General features: G+C 41.4%; 1 protein-coding gene across 1 annotated transcript in view; it reads right to left on the reverse strand.

The window, feature by feature from the left end:
• Window positions 1-3106: 3106 nt before the first annotated feature.
• Window positions 3107-17644, reverse strand: part of GFM1 (G elongation factor mitochondrial 1) — a 45298-nt gene continuing 30760 nt past the window's right edge. Inside the window, exons 14-18 of the mRNA XM_049867172.1 lie at window positions 13959-14121; window positions 12249-12393; window positions 5868-6028; window positions 5044-5097; window positions 3107-4868 (exon numbers count right to left, since the gene is read on the reverse strand). Of these exons, the coding sequence (XP_049723129.1) occupies window positions 4737-4868; window positions 5044-5097; window positions 5868-6028; window positions 12249-12393; window positions 13959-14121 (655 nt within the window). The 3' untranslated portion in view covers window positions 3107-4736. The remainder of the gene's footprint in view (window positions 4869-5043; window positions 5098-5867; window positions 6029-12248; window positions 12394-13958; window positions 14122-17644) is intronic.

Below are 17644 nucleotides of genomic sequence, written 5' to 3' on the forward strand. Positions count from 1 at the left end.
CCTTGCAGGACCGCTTCCGGGGTGACACACTAAGTCCTGCGATTGTCACTGAACCTTGCAGGACCACTTCGGGGTGGCACACTAAGTCCTGCGATTGTCGCTGAACCTTGCAGGACCACTCCCAGGGGTGACACACTAAGTCCTGCGATTGTCACTGAACCTTGCAGGACCACTTCCGGGGGTGGCACACTAAGTCCTGCGATTGTCACTGAACCTTGCAGGACCACTCCCAGGGGTGGCACACTAAGTCCTGCGATTGTCACTGAACCTTGCAGGACCACTTCCGGGGGTGGCACACTAAGTCCTGCGATTGTCACTGAACCTTGCAGGACCACTCCCAGGGGTGGCACACTAAGTCCTGCGATTGTCACTGAACCTTGCAGAACCACTTCCGGGGTGGCACACTAAGTCCTGCGATTGTCACTGAACCTTGCAGGACCACTCCCAGGGGTGGCACACTAAGTCCTGCGATTGTCACTGAACCTTGCAGAACCACTTCCGGGGTGACACACTAAGTCCTGCGATTGTCACTGAACCTTGCAGGACCACTCCCAGGGGTGACACACTAAGTCCTGCGATTGTCACTGAACCTTGCAGGACCACTCCCAGGGGTGACACACTAAGTCCTGCGATTGTCACTGAACCTTGCAGGACCACTCCCAGGGGTGACACACTAAGTCCTGCGATTGTCACTGAACCTTGCAGGACCACTTCGGGGTGGCACAGTAAGTCCTGCGATTGTCGCTGAACCTTGCAGGACTACTCCCAGGGCTGGAAGCAGCCTCTACCTGGTGTTTCGGCTTTCTGGCGTCTCAGCTTCCTCAGAGTCCTCATACAGCATTTTTAAGAAGTGAGCTTAGACCCACGAAACCAGGGAAGAACTCTAAGGTAACCCTTTAACATCTTTATTCCAGTCAAAGAGACTATGAACGGGAATTCTAAACAGACAACATACAAATGCAATTTCCTATTTTATAAGTTTACAAAAGCCACAGAAGTTAAACCAACTATAATTTCTTAATAACATCGCCGTTAGAATATGTTTTAGCACAAACTCTAAAACTGCTGACTTGAGTTCGCTAACACTGGTTTAACTAGCTAACAACAGAGAAGAGCTGCCTCATCTGCCTTGACATGGAAGAAAAACCTCTAAGTTCCCTAAGCCCTCTTCATGAAATCTAAAGTTCTTCTAAATCACCTTGAGCCGCTGACATACAGTATCACTTCCCTGTCTTATTTCTCAACAACTTTCAGAATTTAAAGACATACAGAACAATACCAGGGCTTCTGTCTGTATTACATTTGATCCTACTCAGAATTTCATCTTTCTTTACCTGAATTATGAATTGTTAGACGTCAAGCAAGTTCTTTTGAAAGTCAGTGGGAAGGTTCTGTATTTGGCACTTGATCGATGTTCTCATGACACAAGTTTATTATGGCAATTTCTCTCAGCTTAGCATAGTCTGTGACCTATGCTGTGACCTCTCCTAGCTTAGAAGGTTGCTTGGCACATATCTGAGTGGATAAATTAATGTTCACAAACATCTTCTCTGAACACAACTATTTCAGGGATGCGTTCTCATGTTACGTATTTGAAGATACTTTAAGCGACAATCAAAGCTCTAATTCAATCATGTATAGTTTTAGCAACGCAAACAGCTGTCTTCCACAAAGGGACACGCCCCCAACATGTCACAATTTTCTCCTGTGGCTGCTAACTTTCTCTTTTGGCATCAATTTTAAGACTCGTTCACACATGTCAGAGTTCAGAATGATTAAATTTTAGTGATTTTACAACTACACAATCTCAAAGTGAGCAGGAAGGAGAGGAATTAGAGTCATGTTTTTTAAAATGAAGTATTTTTTTTAAAGGTAAAGTTATCAAGCTAAGAACCCCAAAGCCCAAAACTAACATCACACAAAAGAACATTAATATGACCCATCTGGGTTTTTACTTTCCGTTTTGTATCTTGGGCCTAAGTTCGGGCGATACTGAGGTGGTCCTTCACCTTGCCTGCATACTGGAACAGCCTGAAAGCTTTAAGGAGTCCCAATGCTGGGTCCCCTCCTTTGAGTGACAGAATCAGAGTACCTGGAGGCAGCCTGCTGTGTCTGTTCAGGGCTCCCCAGCTGGTTTTTCAAGTGCAGCCAGGGTTGGGAACCAGTGTGATACTGACTGGTGCTGCTGCCGTGACCCAACGCGTCTTTAAATCAGCCAACAATTAGCCTTCGCAACAGCGGTATAAATACCCCATTTACACACTTCTCCTTGCTACAGATGCTAGTTGGCACGTGGTCTTTACCAACTGAAAACGAGTCAGCGAGAGCTGTGGGTCCTAGTCCTGGAGCTGTGCCCCCGTGGCCCTATTCCAACTACTCCCGACAGCTGGGCCTGTGTCGCCACCGTCAAGATGCTACTGTTGGATCAAATGTCTTGGATCTTCTCAGACACTGTAATTTTATAGCTAGAATGTCTAACAATTCAAAAACACATCCAAATTTGTCCATCTTAGTTTTAACATTTCTGACTCTTCAAAACAGCCCAAGGAACTGAGCTAAGTTCTATGAAGGTATTTCTTCATCGTGAACGACATTCAAAGTCACTGGGAATGGCACAAGATGTGGCTAAAATGCCAAAGCAACGGCATTTGTCAGGATTGATGCTATTATAGCAACAGACATTTCACAGGGGAAATGCACTGGTTTGATGAATAACCGTAACTGAGGTTTCCATTTGAAAACTTAACAAGCTGTGTGGTCTTAGATAAGTTACTTACCCTCTCTGTGCCTTCACTTCCTTGACTGCAAAATGGACACAATAATAGTAATTACTTTCTCGGGGTTGTGAGAACTAAATTAGATAACACATTTAAAGCATTTAAGACAATGCCTTGAAAAACAAACAAACTCACTGCCTTTGAGCCGATTCCAACTAACAACTACCCCATAGGACAGAGTAGAACTGCCCCATAGGGTTTCCAGTGAGCGCTTGGTGGATATGAACTGCCGACCTTTTGGTTAGCAGCGAAGCAGCCTTGAAAACAAGTGATTAATTTTTTTTCTAGAAACGTTAAACTATAAAGCCAAATCTATAAATCAAAAAACCAAAGGCATTTAAATTTAAAGTCAGTTATTTTATTTCCATTATCCACTAAGGGGAAAGGCTAGGATATGTCTGTGTAATCAGATACTCTTTGGATGAGGCAATTCCAGACAATATGGTAGAGCTGCCTGGGAAAGCCCAACTTATTCTGGAGACAAAACCTTAACATTTGTTCTTTCACAACCTCAATGAATACAATACTACAAATTCAACTAACATCTACAAGAAATGAAACTGCTGGGCAGCAACTTTGTAAAAACATATTTTATTATTTAGGGCTACAGAAACACTAGAAATGAATATAGACAAGGATATCCTACACGAGGGTCTGTCTCTCACTTCACAGAAGGCAGCAAGGGTGTGACCTTACACTCCTAGAAGCTGAAGCAGCTACAAGTGAATTACAGAAGCCAAAAATTTAAGCAACCAGCCACATATAAGACAGCTAAAAGTGTAGCCAGTGCTTCAATACCTCAACGAAGAATTTGAAAAATGCTGTATAATAAGATCCTACAGAATTCACTCTTAAACAAAAAAAGCCGGTCCACTCAAAGTTGACGCTCCTCCCCCGGACACCCTTTTAACTCAGAACTGAAGTCACTCCTGAAGTTGACCCTTCAGCCGAAGACTAAAAATAAAACCCATTTCCGCTGAGTCCATTCCGACTTACACTGACCCTACAGGACAGGGTAGACTGCGCCATAAGGTTTCCAGGGAATGGCTGGCGGATTTGAACTGCCGACATTTTGGTTAGCAGCTGTAGCTCTTAGCCACTGCGCCACCAGGGCTCCTCAGCCAAAGATCAGACAGGTCTATAAAGCAAACAATAACACACTTGAGGAACATGCTTCCCAGTTCAACCACGTATGTGAGACCAAATGGGCAACACCTGCCCAAAACCAAAGACGAGAAGGAAGGAAGGGCCAGGAAAGCTGGACAAAGGGGCACGGAGAACCCAGGGAGGAAAGGGGAAGGGGAGGGTGCTGACACATCGCGGGGATTACAACCAATGCCATGAAACAACTTGTGTATAAACTGCTGAATGAGAAACTAATTTGCTCTGCAAACCTTCATGTAAAGCACGGTTAAGAAAAAAAAAAAAAACAACACGTGACCCTCCAAAAAGTATCATGATATATGTAATTTACTGTCAAGTGCTCAGCAAAATAATAATGTTTAAAAATTAAAAAAATACATAATGGCATGAGACAGATAAATGGACAGATAAAGCAAATGTGGGAAAACACTACTGTGACAGGATAAATTATTTAAAAACTTGCTGTTTTCATTAATTAGATGGAAGGCATATGGACAGTCTTTGTGCTATTTTTTCAGCTTCTCTGTATGTTGAAAATTCCTGATAAAAATGTGGAAGTCTACGCACACATTCTAAGCTTAGAAGGATAACCAAAATTAGTCTCTTCCTCCCTTAAATAAATACATTTCAGAAATCATCGTATCTTATATTTTTCAATAAACTATAAAACGTATCAATAGAGCTGTCTCTGAACACACCAGGAAGGCGTGTATAACTTCTTGTGTTGGCAGCCTGAATCCATCCTGCCGGAATCTGTCCAAGTATCTCAGCCTTGCAGATTCAAAGTTTGATAGTCAAAACTCAAAGTGAGGAAAGTCAGTTCTTGGCTTTTCCTTTTTTCACTGGAAGCTGACCTGTAGCTTCCAAATACCTATTAATCAGATCTTCCTGGGTAGACGGTAAACACGGCTGATATCTGCTGTACTCCATTGTATATTCTCCTTTCCCCTAGAAGTCAGAAAAACAAAAAAGCAAGTTTGTTTTGTTTTTTACAATTACCAAGTCAAGCAAAGACAGGATTTCACAACGTGATCCCTCTGCAGGGTGGTGTGTGAAGAGTACTACAGTACTGAAGAGTACTGCCATACTGAAGAGTACTACAGTATCGTTTAAACTTGTTTACCTCTGTGCACGACCTGAGCTCAGTGGAATAACCGAACATCTCATTTAGAGGCACCTGAAAATAAACAGAGGAGACATTTCAGCATTGCTTACTGAAATATATTTGAGAAAAAGAGACACCTTAGCTGTTTCATTCCTTTAGGGTTCTACTAACAATTACTGGTTAAATTAAAAGCCAAAGAGAAACATATTTTCATTTTTTTAATCCAAGTGGAGACCCTTACTTGAAAATAATTTTATCTGACGTAAAGCTACAACCAGAAGCTAAATCTTTCAGCTCCTCAGACTCAGAGCTGACACCACTGATCAACCCGCTTCCTCATTCCCAGGCTGCTCTCCGGCCTCAGTTCAAGCATTCGGAAGTGTTTCTTCCGTGGAAACGTTAAGACGACTTTGCTGTGGGTGCCTTAGTGACATGGTGCAAGCAGCTGCCTTCTGGAAGGCTTTGTGTAGTGTGATAAATACTTTCTCTCATGATATTTAAGCCAGGTAAATGACAGGCAGGTGACCTACTATCCCAATAAACTAGAGATAATGTATTCGTAATAAAGCAGCTATGCAAATAAAGCCATACTGAGAAAGACAATCATGCATCTAAAAAAAAAAAAGACAAATTCACAAAAGGCCACATGAAACGAATCTTATTTTTAGCTTTTGCACTTAAAGAGTTGTTCTCAGAGCAAATTACAGAAATTGCGGCACGTATGTGGCCACAAACAGCCAGGGAAATGTGGCAATTTGCTCCAAACCTCCCACAACAAAAGCTAACTCTCATTTCCTTCTGTGGTTACTAAAGCCAGATTGCCCGCGACGGGCAGTACTCACATCTGCGTACAGTGTGAAGTAGTCCTCAGTTCCATCCTGCTTGGTGATCATCCCGTGGCGCCGGTTAATTCCCGCAATCACTGTTCCCTGAAATTCATTTGGGGCAACGATTTCCACAGACATAACAGGCTCAAGAATACACCATGTTCCATTTGCCAGGGCTGGGTTAAAACAAATAAATAAATCAGTTTATTAATCTCCCCAGAACAAATTGGAGCTCTTCTATCCAGGTGTGTGAATGGAAGATGGATGGCATTCTCCCAAAGGGATACACACAATGAGGATGTTAAAATATTTGACCTGGACTCATTTTTCTAGTAGCAGTTAACAGTCACCCTTCTAAATGGAAATTCTAATAAGGCAATACTTAATTCTAATTTTTATCCTTAAAACTCACTGACGTGTAGAGAATACTAAAAGAGATCTTTATACAACATCTGATGGAGTCCTTCACCATCCAAATTATCCAGCGGAGGGTTACTTACTCTCTTTCTGAAATCTTTAGAGGTTAGGAAACTGTTAAAGTCTTTGATGAAGATAAGCCCACCCTTCCTTTTTGACCCCTGGCAGACAGTTGCTCTTAACTGTAAGAAAATAACTTTCATCTAGGGGAGGAGAAGGGTGGAGGGTACCCTTCATTTACTTGGAGATAATAAGCAGGACACAGCTGAGCTCTGTCTTTCCTTCTGTAGGTGAACAATTTATAATTGAGAATTAGAAGACCAAGTTTCTACTTTCTGCTCTGCCTCTAACAAGGCAAAACACAGTCGGTCCAGGTCTCAAGTTTCTTTACCTACAAAATAAAGGCATTGGTCTAGATGTTGTTGTTAGGTGTTGTTGAGTTGGTTCTGATTCATAACGACTCTAACAGAAAAAAACACTGCCCAGTCCTGTGCCGTCTCTGCGTTAATAGATATGTTTCAGCCCATTGCTGCAGCCACTGTGTCAGTCCATCTCGTTGAGAGTCTTCCTCTTTTTCACTGACCCTCTACTTTACCAAGCATGAAGTCCTTCTCCAGGGATTGATCCCTCTTGATAACAAGTCCAAAGTAAGCAAGATAAAGTCTCACCATCCTCACTTCCAAGGAGCCAGAATTGGCTGTACTTCTTCCAAGACAGACTTGTTTGTTCTTCTGGCAGTCCATGGTGTATTCAATATTCTTCATCAACACCACAATTCAAAGGCATCAATTCTTCAGTCTTTCACTGTCCAGCTCTCACATGCATATGAGGTGACTGAAAACACCATGGTTTAGGTCAGATGCCCCTTGGTCCTCGAAGTGGCATCTTTGCTTTTTAACACTTTAGAGAGAGGTCTTTTGCATCAGATTTACCCAATGCAATGCGTCATTTGATTTCTTGACTGCTGGTTCCGTGGGCATTGATTGTGGATCCAAGTAAAATGAAATCCCTGACAATTTCAACCTTTCTGGGCTTACCATGATGTTGGTTATTGGTCCAGCTGTGAGGATTTTTGTTTTCTTTATGTTGAGGTGCAATTCATACTGAAGGCTGTGGTCTTTGATCTTCGTCAATAAGTGCTTCAAGTCTTCTTCACTTTGGGCAACCAAGTATTGGACTAGAAGCTGGGGCAATTTAGCATGAAAACTCAACACTGTGCTTATTTTCAACCCACTAAACACAGGACTAGAACACTTCTTACTGTGACAAAGACTGACTGATGTTCACATGTAACAATGTAGAGAGAATACAACAAAACTTCAAACTCTCATCCTTAATTTGGAAGCTAAGATAGTGCAGAGTAATACTACAGTCTCAAATTAGCTGAGTTATCTTCAAATAGCAAAACACAGAAAACATGACAAAGAAAATAATTTGTTTTTAAAAATTATGTTTTTTTGGAAGGTCAGCTCAATTGGACTGGACCAAAAGCAAAGAAGTTTCCGGGATAATGTCAGTGGAGCAGGGGCGGGGGTTTAGGGACCATGGTTTAAGGGGACTTCTAAGTCAATTGGCAAAATAATTCTATTATGAAAACATTCTGCATCCCACTTTGAAATGTGGCGTCTGGGGTCTTAAATGCTAACAAGCGGCCATCTAAGATGCAACAATTGGTCTCAACCCACCTGGAGCAAAGGAAAATGAAGAACACCAAGGCCACACGACAACTAAGACCCCAAGAGACAGAAAGGGCCACATGAACCAGAGACCTACATCATCCTGAGACCAGAAGAACTAGTTGGTGCCCGGCCACAATCAATGACTGCCCTGACAGGGAGCACAACAGAGAACTCCTGAGGGAGCAGGAGATCAGTGGGATGCAGACCCCAAATTCTCATAAAAAGACCAGACTTAATGGTCTGACTGAGACTAGAGGAATCCCGGAGGTCATGGTCCCCAAACCTTCTGTTGGCACAGGACAGGAACCATCCCCGAAGACAACTCATCAGACATGAAAGGCACTGGACAGTGGGTAGGAGAGAGATGCTGATGAAGAGTGAGCTAATTATATCAGGTGGACACTTGAGAGTGTGTTGGCAACTCTTGTCTGGAGGGGGGATGGGAGGATAGAGAGAGTTGGAAGCTGGCAAAATTGTCACGAAAGGAGAGACCGGAAGGGCTGACTCATTACGGGGAGAGCAAGTGGGAGTACAGAGTAAGATGTATATAAACTTATATGTGACAGTCTAACTTGATTCGTAAACGTTCACTTGAAGCTCAATAAAAGTTAATAAAACAAAATCATGTTTTTTTTTCTACAGCATCAATTTGTTTATTAATGAACTAATTAGCACTTTCTTATATAGTCTATCATTAAAGCACTTCTTAGAAAGCCAAAAAACCCAGTGCCATCGAGTCGATTCCGACTCATAGCGACCCTATAAGGACAGAGTAGAACCGCCCCACAGTTTCCAAGGAGGGCCTGGTGGATTTGAACTGCCGACCTTTTGGTTAGCAGCCATAGCACTTAACCGCTACACCACCAGGGTTTCCCCGTTTGGAATATTTGATATTTAAGTAAAAGTAAATGTACATATTCAACTCTTTAGTTAATATTTACATGTTTTTCATGACTATATACATACATTTTTATGAATATATATACACATTATATATATATATAAACCCTGGTGGTGTAGTGGTTAAGAGATACAGTTGCTAATCAAAAGGTCAGCAGTTTGATCCACCAGGCGCTCCTTGGAAACCATATGGGGCAGTTCTACTCTGTCCTATACAGTTGCTATGAGTTGGAATTGACTGGATGACAATGGGTTTATATATCTGTATTTATACAGTTATATTTAAATATTGTTGCATTGCTGTTAGGTGCCGTCGAGTTGGTTCCTACTCAAAGCGACCCTACATATGACAGAACGAAATGTTGCCCACTCCTGAGCCATCTTCACAGTTGCTGCTGTGTTTGAGCCGATTGTTGCAGCCACTGAGTCAATTCATCTTGTCGAGGGTCTTCCTTTCTTTCACTTACCCTCCATGATGTCCTTCTCCAGGGTCTGGTCCCTCCTAATAACATGTCCAGAGCATGTGAGACTAAGTCTCCCCACCCTTACTTCTAGAGAGCATTCTGGCTGTACTCCATTCAACACAGATTTGTCCAGTTGTCTGGCAGTCCATGGTATATTCAATATTCTTTGCCAACACCATAATTCTAACGCATCAGTTCTTCTTCGATCTTCCTTATTCACAGCCCAGCTTTCACATACATACGAGGCAAATGAAATACCTTAGTCGGGTGCACCTTAGTTCTCGAGGTGACATCCTTGCTTTTTAACACATTCTGAAGCAGATTTGCTCAGTGCAGTGTGCCATTTGATTTCCTGACTGCTGCTTCCACAGGCGTTGGTTGTAGATACAAGTAAAACAAAATCTTTGACAACTTCAATATTTTTCTCTGTTTATCATGAAGTTGCTTATTGGTCCAGTTGTGAGGATTTTTGTTTTCTTTATGTTGAGGTGCAATCCATACTGAAGGCTGTGGTCTTTAATCTTCATCAGTAAGTGCCTCCTGGAGTCTTGTTTTTTTGTCAATGCCTTGGACCTCCTCCTTCAGTACCATAAGTTCTTGATCATATGCTACCTCCTGAAATGGCTGGATGTCAACTAATTCTTTTTGGTATAGGGTCTCTCGTGTATTCCTTCCATCTTCTTTTGATGTGTCCTGCGTCATTTAATATTTTCCCCACAGAATCCTTCAATATTTGAATATTTTCTTGAATTCTTTCAGCTTGAGAAAAGCCGAGCATGTTCTTCCCTTTTGGTTTTCTAACTCCAGGTTTTTGTACATTTCATTATAATACTTTATCTTCTCGAGTCATCCTTTGAGATTTTCTGTTTAGCTCTTTTACTTCAACATTTCTTCCATTCGCTTTAGCTACTCTATGTTCAAATGCAAGTTTCAGAGTCTCTTCTGACATTCATTTTGGTCTTTTCTTTCTTTCCTGTCTTTTTGCTTTCTTCACGTATGATGTCCTCAGTGTCATCTCTCAACTCATCTGGTCTTCTCAGTCATTAGTGTTTAGTGCATCAAATCTATTCTTGAGATGGTTTCTAAATTGCAGTGGGACATACTCAAGTTCGTGCTTTGGCTCTCGTAGACTTGTTTTAATTTTCTTCAGCTTCAACTTGAACTTACGCATGAGCAAGTGATGGTCTGTTCTGTCAGTCAACCCCTGGCCTTGTTCTGACTGATGATACTGAACTTCTCCATCATCTCTTTCCACAGATGTAGTCGATTTGATTCTTATATATTCCATGAGGTGAGGTCCATGTGTACTATCATTCTTTGTGTTGCTGAATTAAGTTGATGGTCTTGCAAAATTCTATCATGTGATTTCCTGCATTGTTTCTATCACCATATTTTCCAACTACTGATCCTTCTTTGCTTCCAACTTTTGCACTCACTAAGTACCAATGCATCTTGATTGCATGTTTGACCAATTTCAAACTACAGAAGATGATAAAAATCTTCGAATTCCTCATCTTTGGCATTAGTGGTTGTTGAGTAAATTTGAATAATGGTCGTATTAACTGGTCTTCCTTGTAGGGATATGGATATCATCTTATCACTCACAGCATTGGATTTCAAGATAGATCTTGAAATGTTCTTTTTGACAATGAATGCGACGCCATTCCTCTTCCGGTTTGTCATTCCTGGAACAGGAGACCATATGACTGTGATTCAGAATAACCAACACCAGTCCATTTCAGCTCACTAATATTTAAAGATAGAAGCAGTTAAAGAGAACGAGGCTCTGTATTAACTGATAACAATGTCAACTATCTGGCTTTATATAACTCTATGTCCAGGAAAGCTACCCATTTCTAGCCAATAAAAGAGCTATCAGAGAATAATTAATGATTTTCAATTTGTTCTAACTGTACTTCTAAAAGGGTATATCAGGTGATTATAATTACCAGTTTTTTATTAAGACGATAAACACTTGGAGAGCAAGAGGCCAGTGTTTTATTCTGAGCCAGGACATTATTTTCCTTGTGATTTCATCTCCCTGTTTTTTTTTTTTTTTTAAGTAACATACTTCAGTAACATATTTTATATTCTCTGTTGTTTGACACTTCTCAGGTTGAATATATTTTTAAAAATTTAATACAAATAAAATTCAGCAACAAGCAAAACAAAACTGTTTAACCAGTGGTTAAGGGCATGATTTTTTTTTAATTGTACTTTAGATCAAGGTTTACAGAACTAGCTTCTTATTAAACAGTACACGTATTATTTTACAACATTGGCTAACAACCCCATGACATGTCAACACTCACCCTTCTTGACCTTGGGTTCCTCTCCCTGTTTTCTTATTAACATAATTTTCAGATTGTGACAGGATTTCTAGAGCATAGATTTCAACTGTGTATTTAATAGAGAGGTGGTATGAAGAAAATGAAGGATATGAAGAGGGGAGAAAGAATAAATTGTCTGGTTTCAAGGCACAACTTTGATGTTTCTTTGTTGAATAACCCTGATGTAAAATTGTTCTGTTGTCATTTACTTTTCTCTCTTAAAAGCAAAGAATCGGAGTTCAGTTGTTTAGGGTTCTGGTTAATTAGGGTTTTACCACAAACATATTATTCTGTGTGTATGGGTGGACAATTCGAACAGTTCAGCACCGTGAATAAGCATATTCTTTAAAAATACTTTGCCATCCTCAAAATGCCTAAAGCCTACTATGTCATACACGAAACAATTACAGTACTTACAAATTTAAGGATTCCCTGGCATTTGGACAAGCCACTAAAAATGGCATGATTGTAGTAAACGTTTCTGTGTTGTCCGGTATGGTGTCTAGGGCTCTGGGTGGACAAGACCACAGTGCGGCCTTCTGCGGCTCTGACGTCCACTGGCAGAAAGAGACACGCTAAGGCCGTGGGGGCTAGGACACAGCATACCTTGTTTCACAGCACCCTCTCCCGCTCGGATGAAAGAGATCTCATTGGAATCGACCATGTGATGCGCACCATCTTGCAGGACAAATCGGAGACCAGAGAGTTTGTGACCAGAAAGATGGCCCTTCTCACAGGCATCCAAAAACCCCTGTTAATGAAAACAACTTCTAGAGTGAGTGGATTTCACCTGCAGGTACATTACCAAGAACGAGCAAACATCAGTGTTCAGAAGTTTATCATTTCTATGTACGTTATGTTCCATTCCTCAAAAAAGAACTTTTAAAAAGTTCAGCAACTTTACTATTTAAGCTTTATTATTACTGCATCTAGATGAACAATACCTTGGAAAAGCCTGTTACTGAAAGGTTCGCGCTACTTTCAAAGTGCCGCTGAGAGTGCTAACAACCACTTTCTCATGGCCTCATCCTCAGGAAATACATAACTCTCAGAACCCATTATGATCTTAGTTTTACAATGAGGTAACAGAAAAAAGGCAAAACTAAGAAACTCCTTTATTTTTTTTTTTTAATGGCTATTTAAAGAAAACCTCCCAAAAACCGGCATTTGTTCAACACGTGTGTCTTGAACCCTACTGTACACCTGTAACTGCTTTGCCTCATTTCCAGATCACCACATACAGCTTCAGTGTTACACTACGTCAGTAAGAACTAGAATTAAAATAATTTCATTTTTCCAAATGCACTCCTTTTAAAAAAAATCAGTTTCACTGAGGTATAGTTATGGACAATAAACTGCATATATTTAAAGAGTACAATTCAGTAAGTGTGCAATTTTTGGTCAGTCACTTAGGTTTTTGTAGAGCTCCAGCCAAAAAAAAAAAAAGGGCAGCTCTTCTTGGCAAGACAACGGCAGGCTCCACACACAGTGCAACATATGCCTGACATTTCACGACAGGCGATGTACGCTGACAATATCCAAGCCCCCTTCACCTACATCAAGAAGAGACTTAAAAGTACGTGAATGACAAAATATTGCCTTGAAACGGAACATAATGAAATGCAATGATCACAAAAAACATTACTCTTACTGAAACCAAAATTATAACCTGCAAATAAGGATTTCTAACTTAAAAGGCTAAAAAAGACCTCAATCTTTAATAAATGCTTGCCTTGAAGTGACTGCCAAACAAACCAGCAACCCCTTAAATGTGCAGTGTGCCACAATTCCTAAGGAACTTCACACAGTCTTATCTGATCTGCAGTTTTGTGAGGGGCGCAGGTTTCAGGATTTTATCAGCTTGCCAATGAAGAAACTGTTTCTGACGCTGAAGCTGTACCAAGCGACCACACTGATCAAAAGCAGCGCTGACGCAGCAGGAAGCTGGCGCAGAGAATGACCACAAACAGTCACTCCACCATAAGAGCACACACCACACTTCAGAAACCCACAGGGGCTCCTGCGAATTCTAACTGCTGCTCACAACTGACTAAGGAGCCGCACTTTGTCAAGAGAAATGTGAACACAGTCATGGAGAAACAGGACGACCTCAGGCTACCGTCACCGCATGATTCATAGGTCTTGAGCTCAGTGAACCGAAGATTCTAAATCAGATGGAGAAGCATAACAACCAGATACAGAAGCACGACTGCAGTTTGCAAAACGAAGCGTGGAAGATAATGTAACAGGAGATGACGTATGAATTTGATGCTGTTTTTAAGAAATAAAAATGCAGGAAAGCTTTTCTTTTTTTACCTTTTCTACGGCAGGCACAAACTGCTTTGGAATATTTGACCCGAAGGTTTTGTCTACAAACTCCAACTTGGTGTAGTTCTCTGGGTCCAGAGGCTCCAGGATACCCATCACCTTCCCAAACTGGCCGGCACCACCCGACTGCTTTTTATGTGTAAACTCAAACCTGAAAGTGATTTAGGGGGGAGAAACCAACAGACATTACGTAATTACCAGAACTAAGTAACTCCACTAATTTAAATGAAAAACTACATTCAATCATGTTCATTTTTTCCATTGAATATGATGACACTGCTATACTGTTTGACTGTAGAATTTATTTAAAAAAGGGTCCTCTCTTTCCTGTTCTTATTTGCGGCAAGGGCAGGGAATACCTTCCAAACGATCGACGGCTTTAATTCTGCCAATTCTGAATTTCATAAATAAAAACACAAAAAGTCAAGTGATTAAGATAAAAAGGCCCGTTTAAGTCCTTGTTCTAGTGATCTATGTTCCACAGAGCTTACCCGCAGCTTCTGGAATGCCTCCCTTCCCTGGCACACAGCGTTCTCTCCCTCAGTCACTGTAACCAGGGAGTTAACTGAACACAGGAGCCCTGATGGCCACAGTTGACTTCCTGAGCTAGTTACTTTCTGACCTCAGTGCTTGGGCACTATAAACTGGCTCAATGTAAGAAAAGAGAGTTTCCGGTGGGATAATTAACACCTAAAAATGATTAATGACAACACAATAGGGACTAACACAAATAAGCCGTTCGTATAAACCCACTGCTGTCAAGTCAATTCCAACTCACAGCACCCCTACAGGACAGAGTAGAACTGCCCCATGTGGTTTCCAAGGCTGGAATCTTCTTGGAAGCAGACTGCTGCATTCTCCTCCTACAGAGCAGCTGGAGGGTTTGAACTTCTGACCTTCTGGTTAGCAGCTGAGTGCTTAACTACTGCGCCACTAGGGCCCCAGCCATTCATATAGACATATATGTTGTTGTTGTTAGGTACTGTTGAGTTGGTTCTGACTTATAGCGACTGTATCTATGTACAACAGGACAAAACACCAGTCCTGCACCATCCTCACAATCGTTGTTATGCTTGAACCCACTGTGGCAGCCATTGTGTGAATTCTTCTCATTGAGGCTCTTCCTCTTTTTCACTGACCCTCTGCTTCACCAAGCATGATGTCCTTCTCCAGGGACTGGTCCCTCCTGATAACATGTCCAAAGTACACAAGATGAAATCTTGCCATCCTCACTTCTAACGAGCCTCCTGGCTGTACTTCTTCTAAAACAGATTTGTTCGTTCTTCTGGCAGTCCATGGTGTACTCAAAATTCAAAGTCATCAATTCTTCTTTGGTCTTCCTTACTCATTGTCCAGCTTTCACATGCATATGAGGTGACTGAAAACACCATGGCTTTGGTCAGCACACCTTAGTCCTTAAAGTGACATCTTTGCTTTTTAACACTTTAAAGAGGTCTTTTGTAGCCCATTCATCCACTATACACACACACACACATATATAAACACAGGTCAGTGTTTACTTCGAGCCACTAAAGGCAACATAAAATAAGCATTTTACATACATATCATGCATACCTAAACATAGGCTGCTATTTCAATGAGAAGAACGTTACATGAGTACCCACTGTATGCCTTTCTTCTTTTAAACTGAAGCCTTCCCCTACACAATGAGATGGAAGAAGCCAGCTGCTTTCCAAACTACCTATCTGTAGATAACGGCAGGCAACCGGACACTGATAAGCATGTTCCTGCGTATGGATCTGAGGGGTTTGGAGGAAGTCAATACCAATGTTGGCAGGAGATGCCATCTTGAAAAAGGAGATTTCATAGAGAGGCTAAGTGTGAATGTGCCTGATTAAATGCCTTTAAATAATACTCCAGTGGTCAAGAGCTTCAGGATGGGCCAGGAAAACAAAATGAGGAAAGGCTAATTTTCCTGGGAGAAAAAAACCAACAGCTTTAAGGACAACAAGGGAAGCGGAAGGGAAACCACTGCCAAACCACCACAGAATCACTGCCGCGATTCCCAAACTGTGGTCCAGTGGCACTCTCAGGATGCATGAGTTCTCATTAAGATATTTTAAATTTTGTTTGAAATTTGACAATAACATGTACACAGACATATTCTACATCTGTGTTATCCGTACGGTAATCGCTTACTGCAGCTACTTAAATTAAAATTAAATAAAACTAAAAATCCAGTTCCTGGGTTACGCCAGCCTGATGTCCAGCACTTGCCGGCGGCGTGTGGAGAGCAGCTACTATACCAGGCAGCAGAGACACAGGACATTTCCACTGTCCACGAGGCTCTTCTGCTAGACAGTACTGCTCTGGAGAACCAACTCATAAACATGTGATCCCACGCAGTTTCACGGGCCGTTTCTGAATTTATAATCAATGGGTATCAAACAAGGGGGCACACGTGTGCCAGGTTCGTGCTGAGCACTTTACCGTGGATTGTCTTACTTGTTCGTCACCACAAACCCATAAAGAAGGTGCTATTTTCAACCTCCATTTTGCAGATGAGAAACCTAACGGTCAGTGAGGCTAGCAAAATAACTTCTCCAATATGACACAGCTCTTAAGTGGCAGAGCTTGGATTTGCACCAAAACCAATATCCTTAACCAAACATTTTCCTAGAAGACTAAGAAAAGAATATAAACTCATTTAATATGCAAATGATGCAACCACTCCAACAGCCACTGGAGCGCCCAGCACGAAGACTCTTTACTCAGCAAGTAGTCTGAATAGAGAAGAGGGGGTAGAGCTAAGACACCACTGGGCAGGCAGCTACAGAGGCCTGTTGTTGTTAGGTGCTGTTGACTCGGTTCAGACTCACAGCGACTGTATGTACAACAGAATGAAACACTGCCCAGTCCTGTGCCATCCTCACAATCGTTGTTATGCTTGAGCCCACTGTTGCAGCCACTGTGTCAATTCATCTCTTTCAGGGTCTTCCTCTTTTTTGCAGACCCTCTACTTTGTCAAGCATGATGTCCTTCTCCATGTCCTCCTGACAACACGTCCAAAGTATGTGAGCTAAAGTCTTGCCATCCTCGCTTCTAAGGAGCATTCTGATTGTACTTCTTCCAAGACACATTTGTTTGTTTTTCTGGCAATCCCTGGTATATTCGATGTTCTTTGCCAACACCATAACTCAAAGGCATCAGTACTTCTTCTGTCTTCCTTCCGGTTAGGAGCTGAATGCTTAGCTATCTGTGCCACCCAGAGACTCTTAAGTTCACGTAGTAATATAAAATTATAATAAAAATAACGACTCATCATTACAGATTCACATTCACAGTAGTTTTGTTACTTTAAAAGTCATCCATACATTATTCAAGTCTGAGGATAGTGCACTGATGACCAACCATTCTTGAAGCTTCAGCAAGGAGCTAGAAGTTTAAAGACCCAAATACAGTAAGGAGATTCTCTTAATAGGGTTTATTTGTTCAACATATAAATAGGCAGTTAGATTTTTAAATACATGTAACAACTAATAATAGTAATTCAAAGAACCTAAACTGGTATGTGTGCTTTCAGGTGACTCCTGATACATCACAAACTCTTATTAATCTTGACTCACAGGGGCAGTGGCTGTATTCACAAAGTTTCAAAAGGGTGACTTCCTCTTGGAAGCTTACCTGTTGTACTTCTCTGTCTCTAAATGATA

The sequence above is a fragment of the Elephas maximus genome, chromosome 23 (genome assembly GCF_024166365.1).
Source record: "Elephas maximus indicus isolate mEleMax1 chromosome 23, mEleMax1 primary haplotype, whole genome shotgun sequence".
NCBI lineage: Eukaryota > Metazoa > Chordata > Mammalia > Proboscidea > Elephantidae > Elephas > Elephas maximus.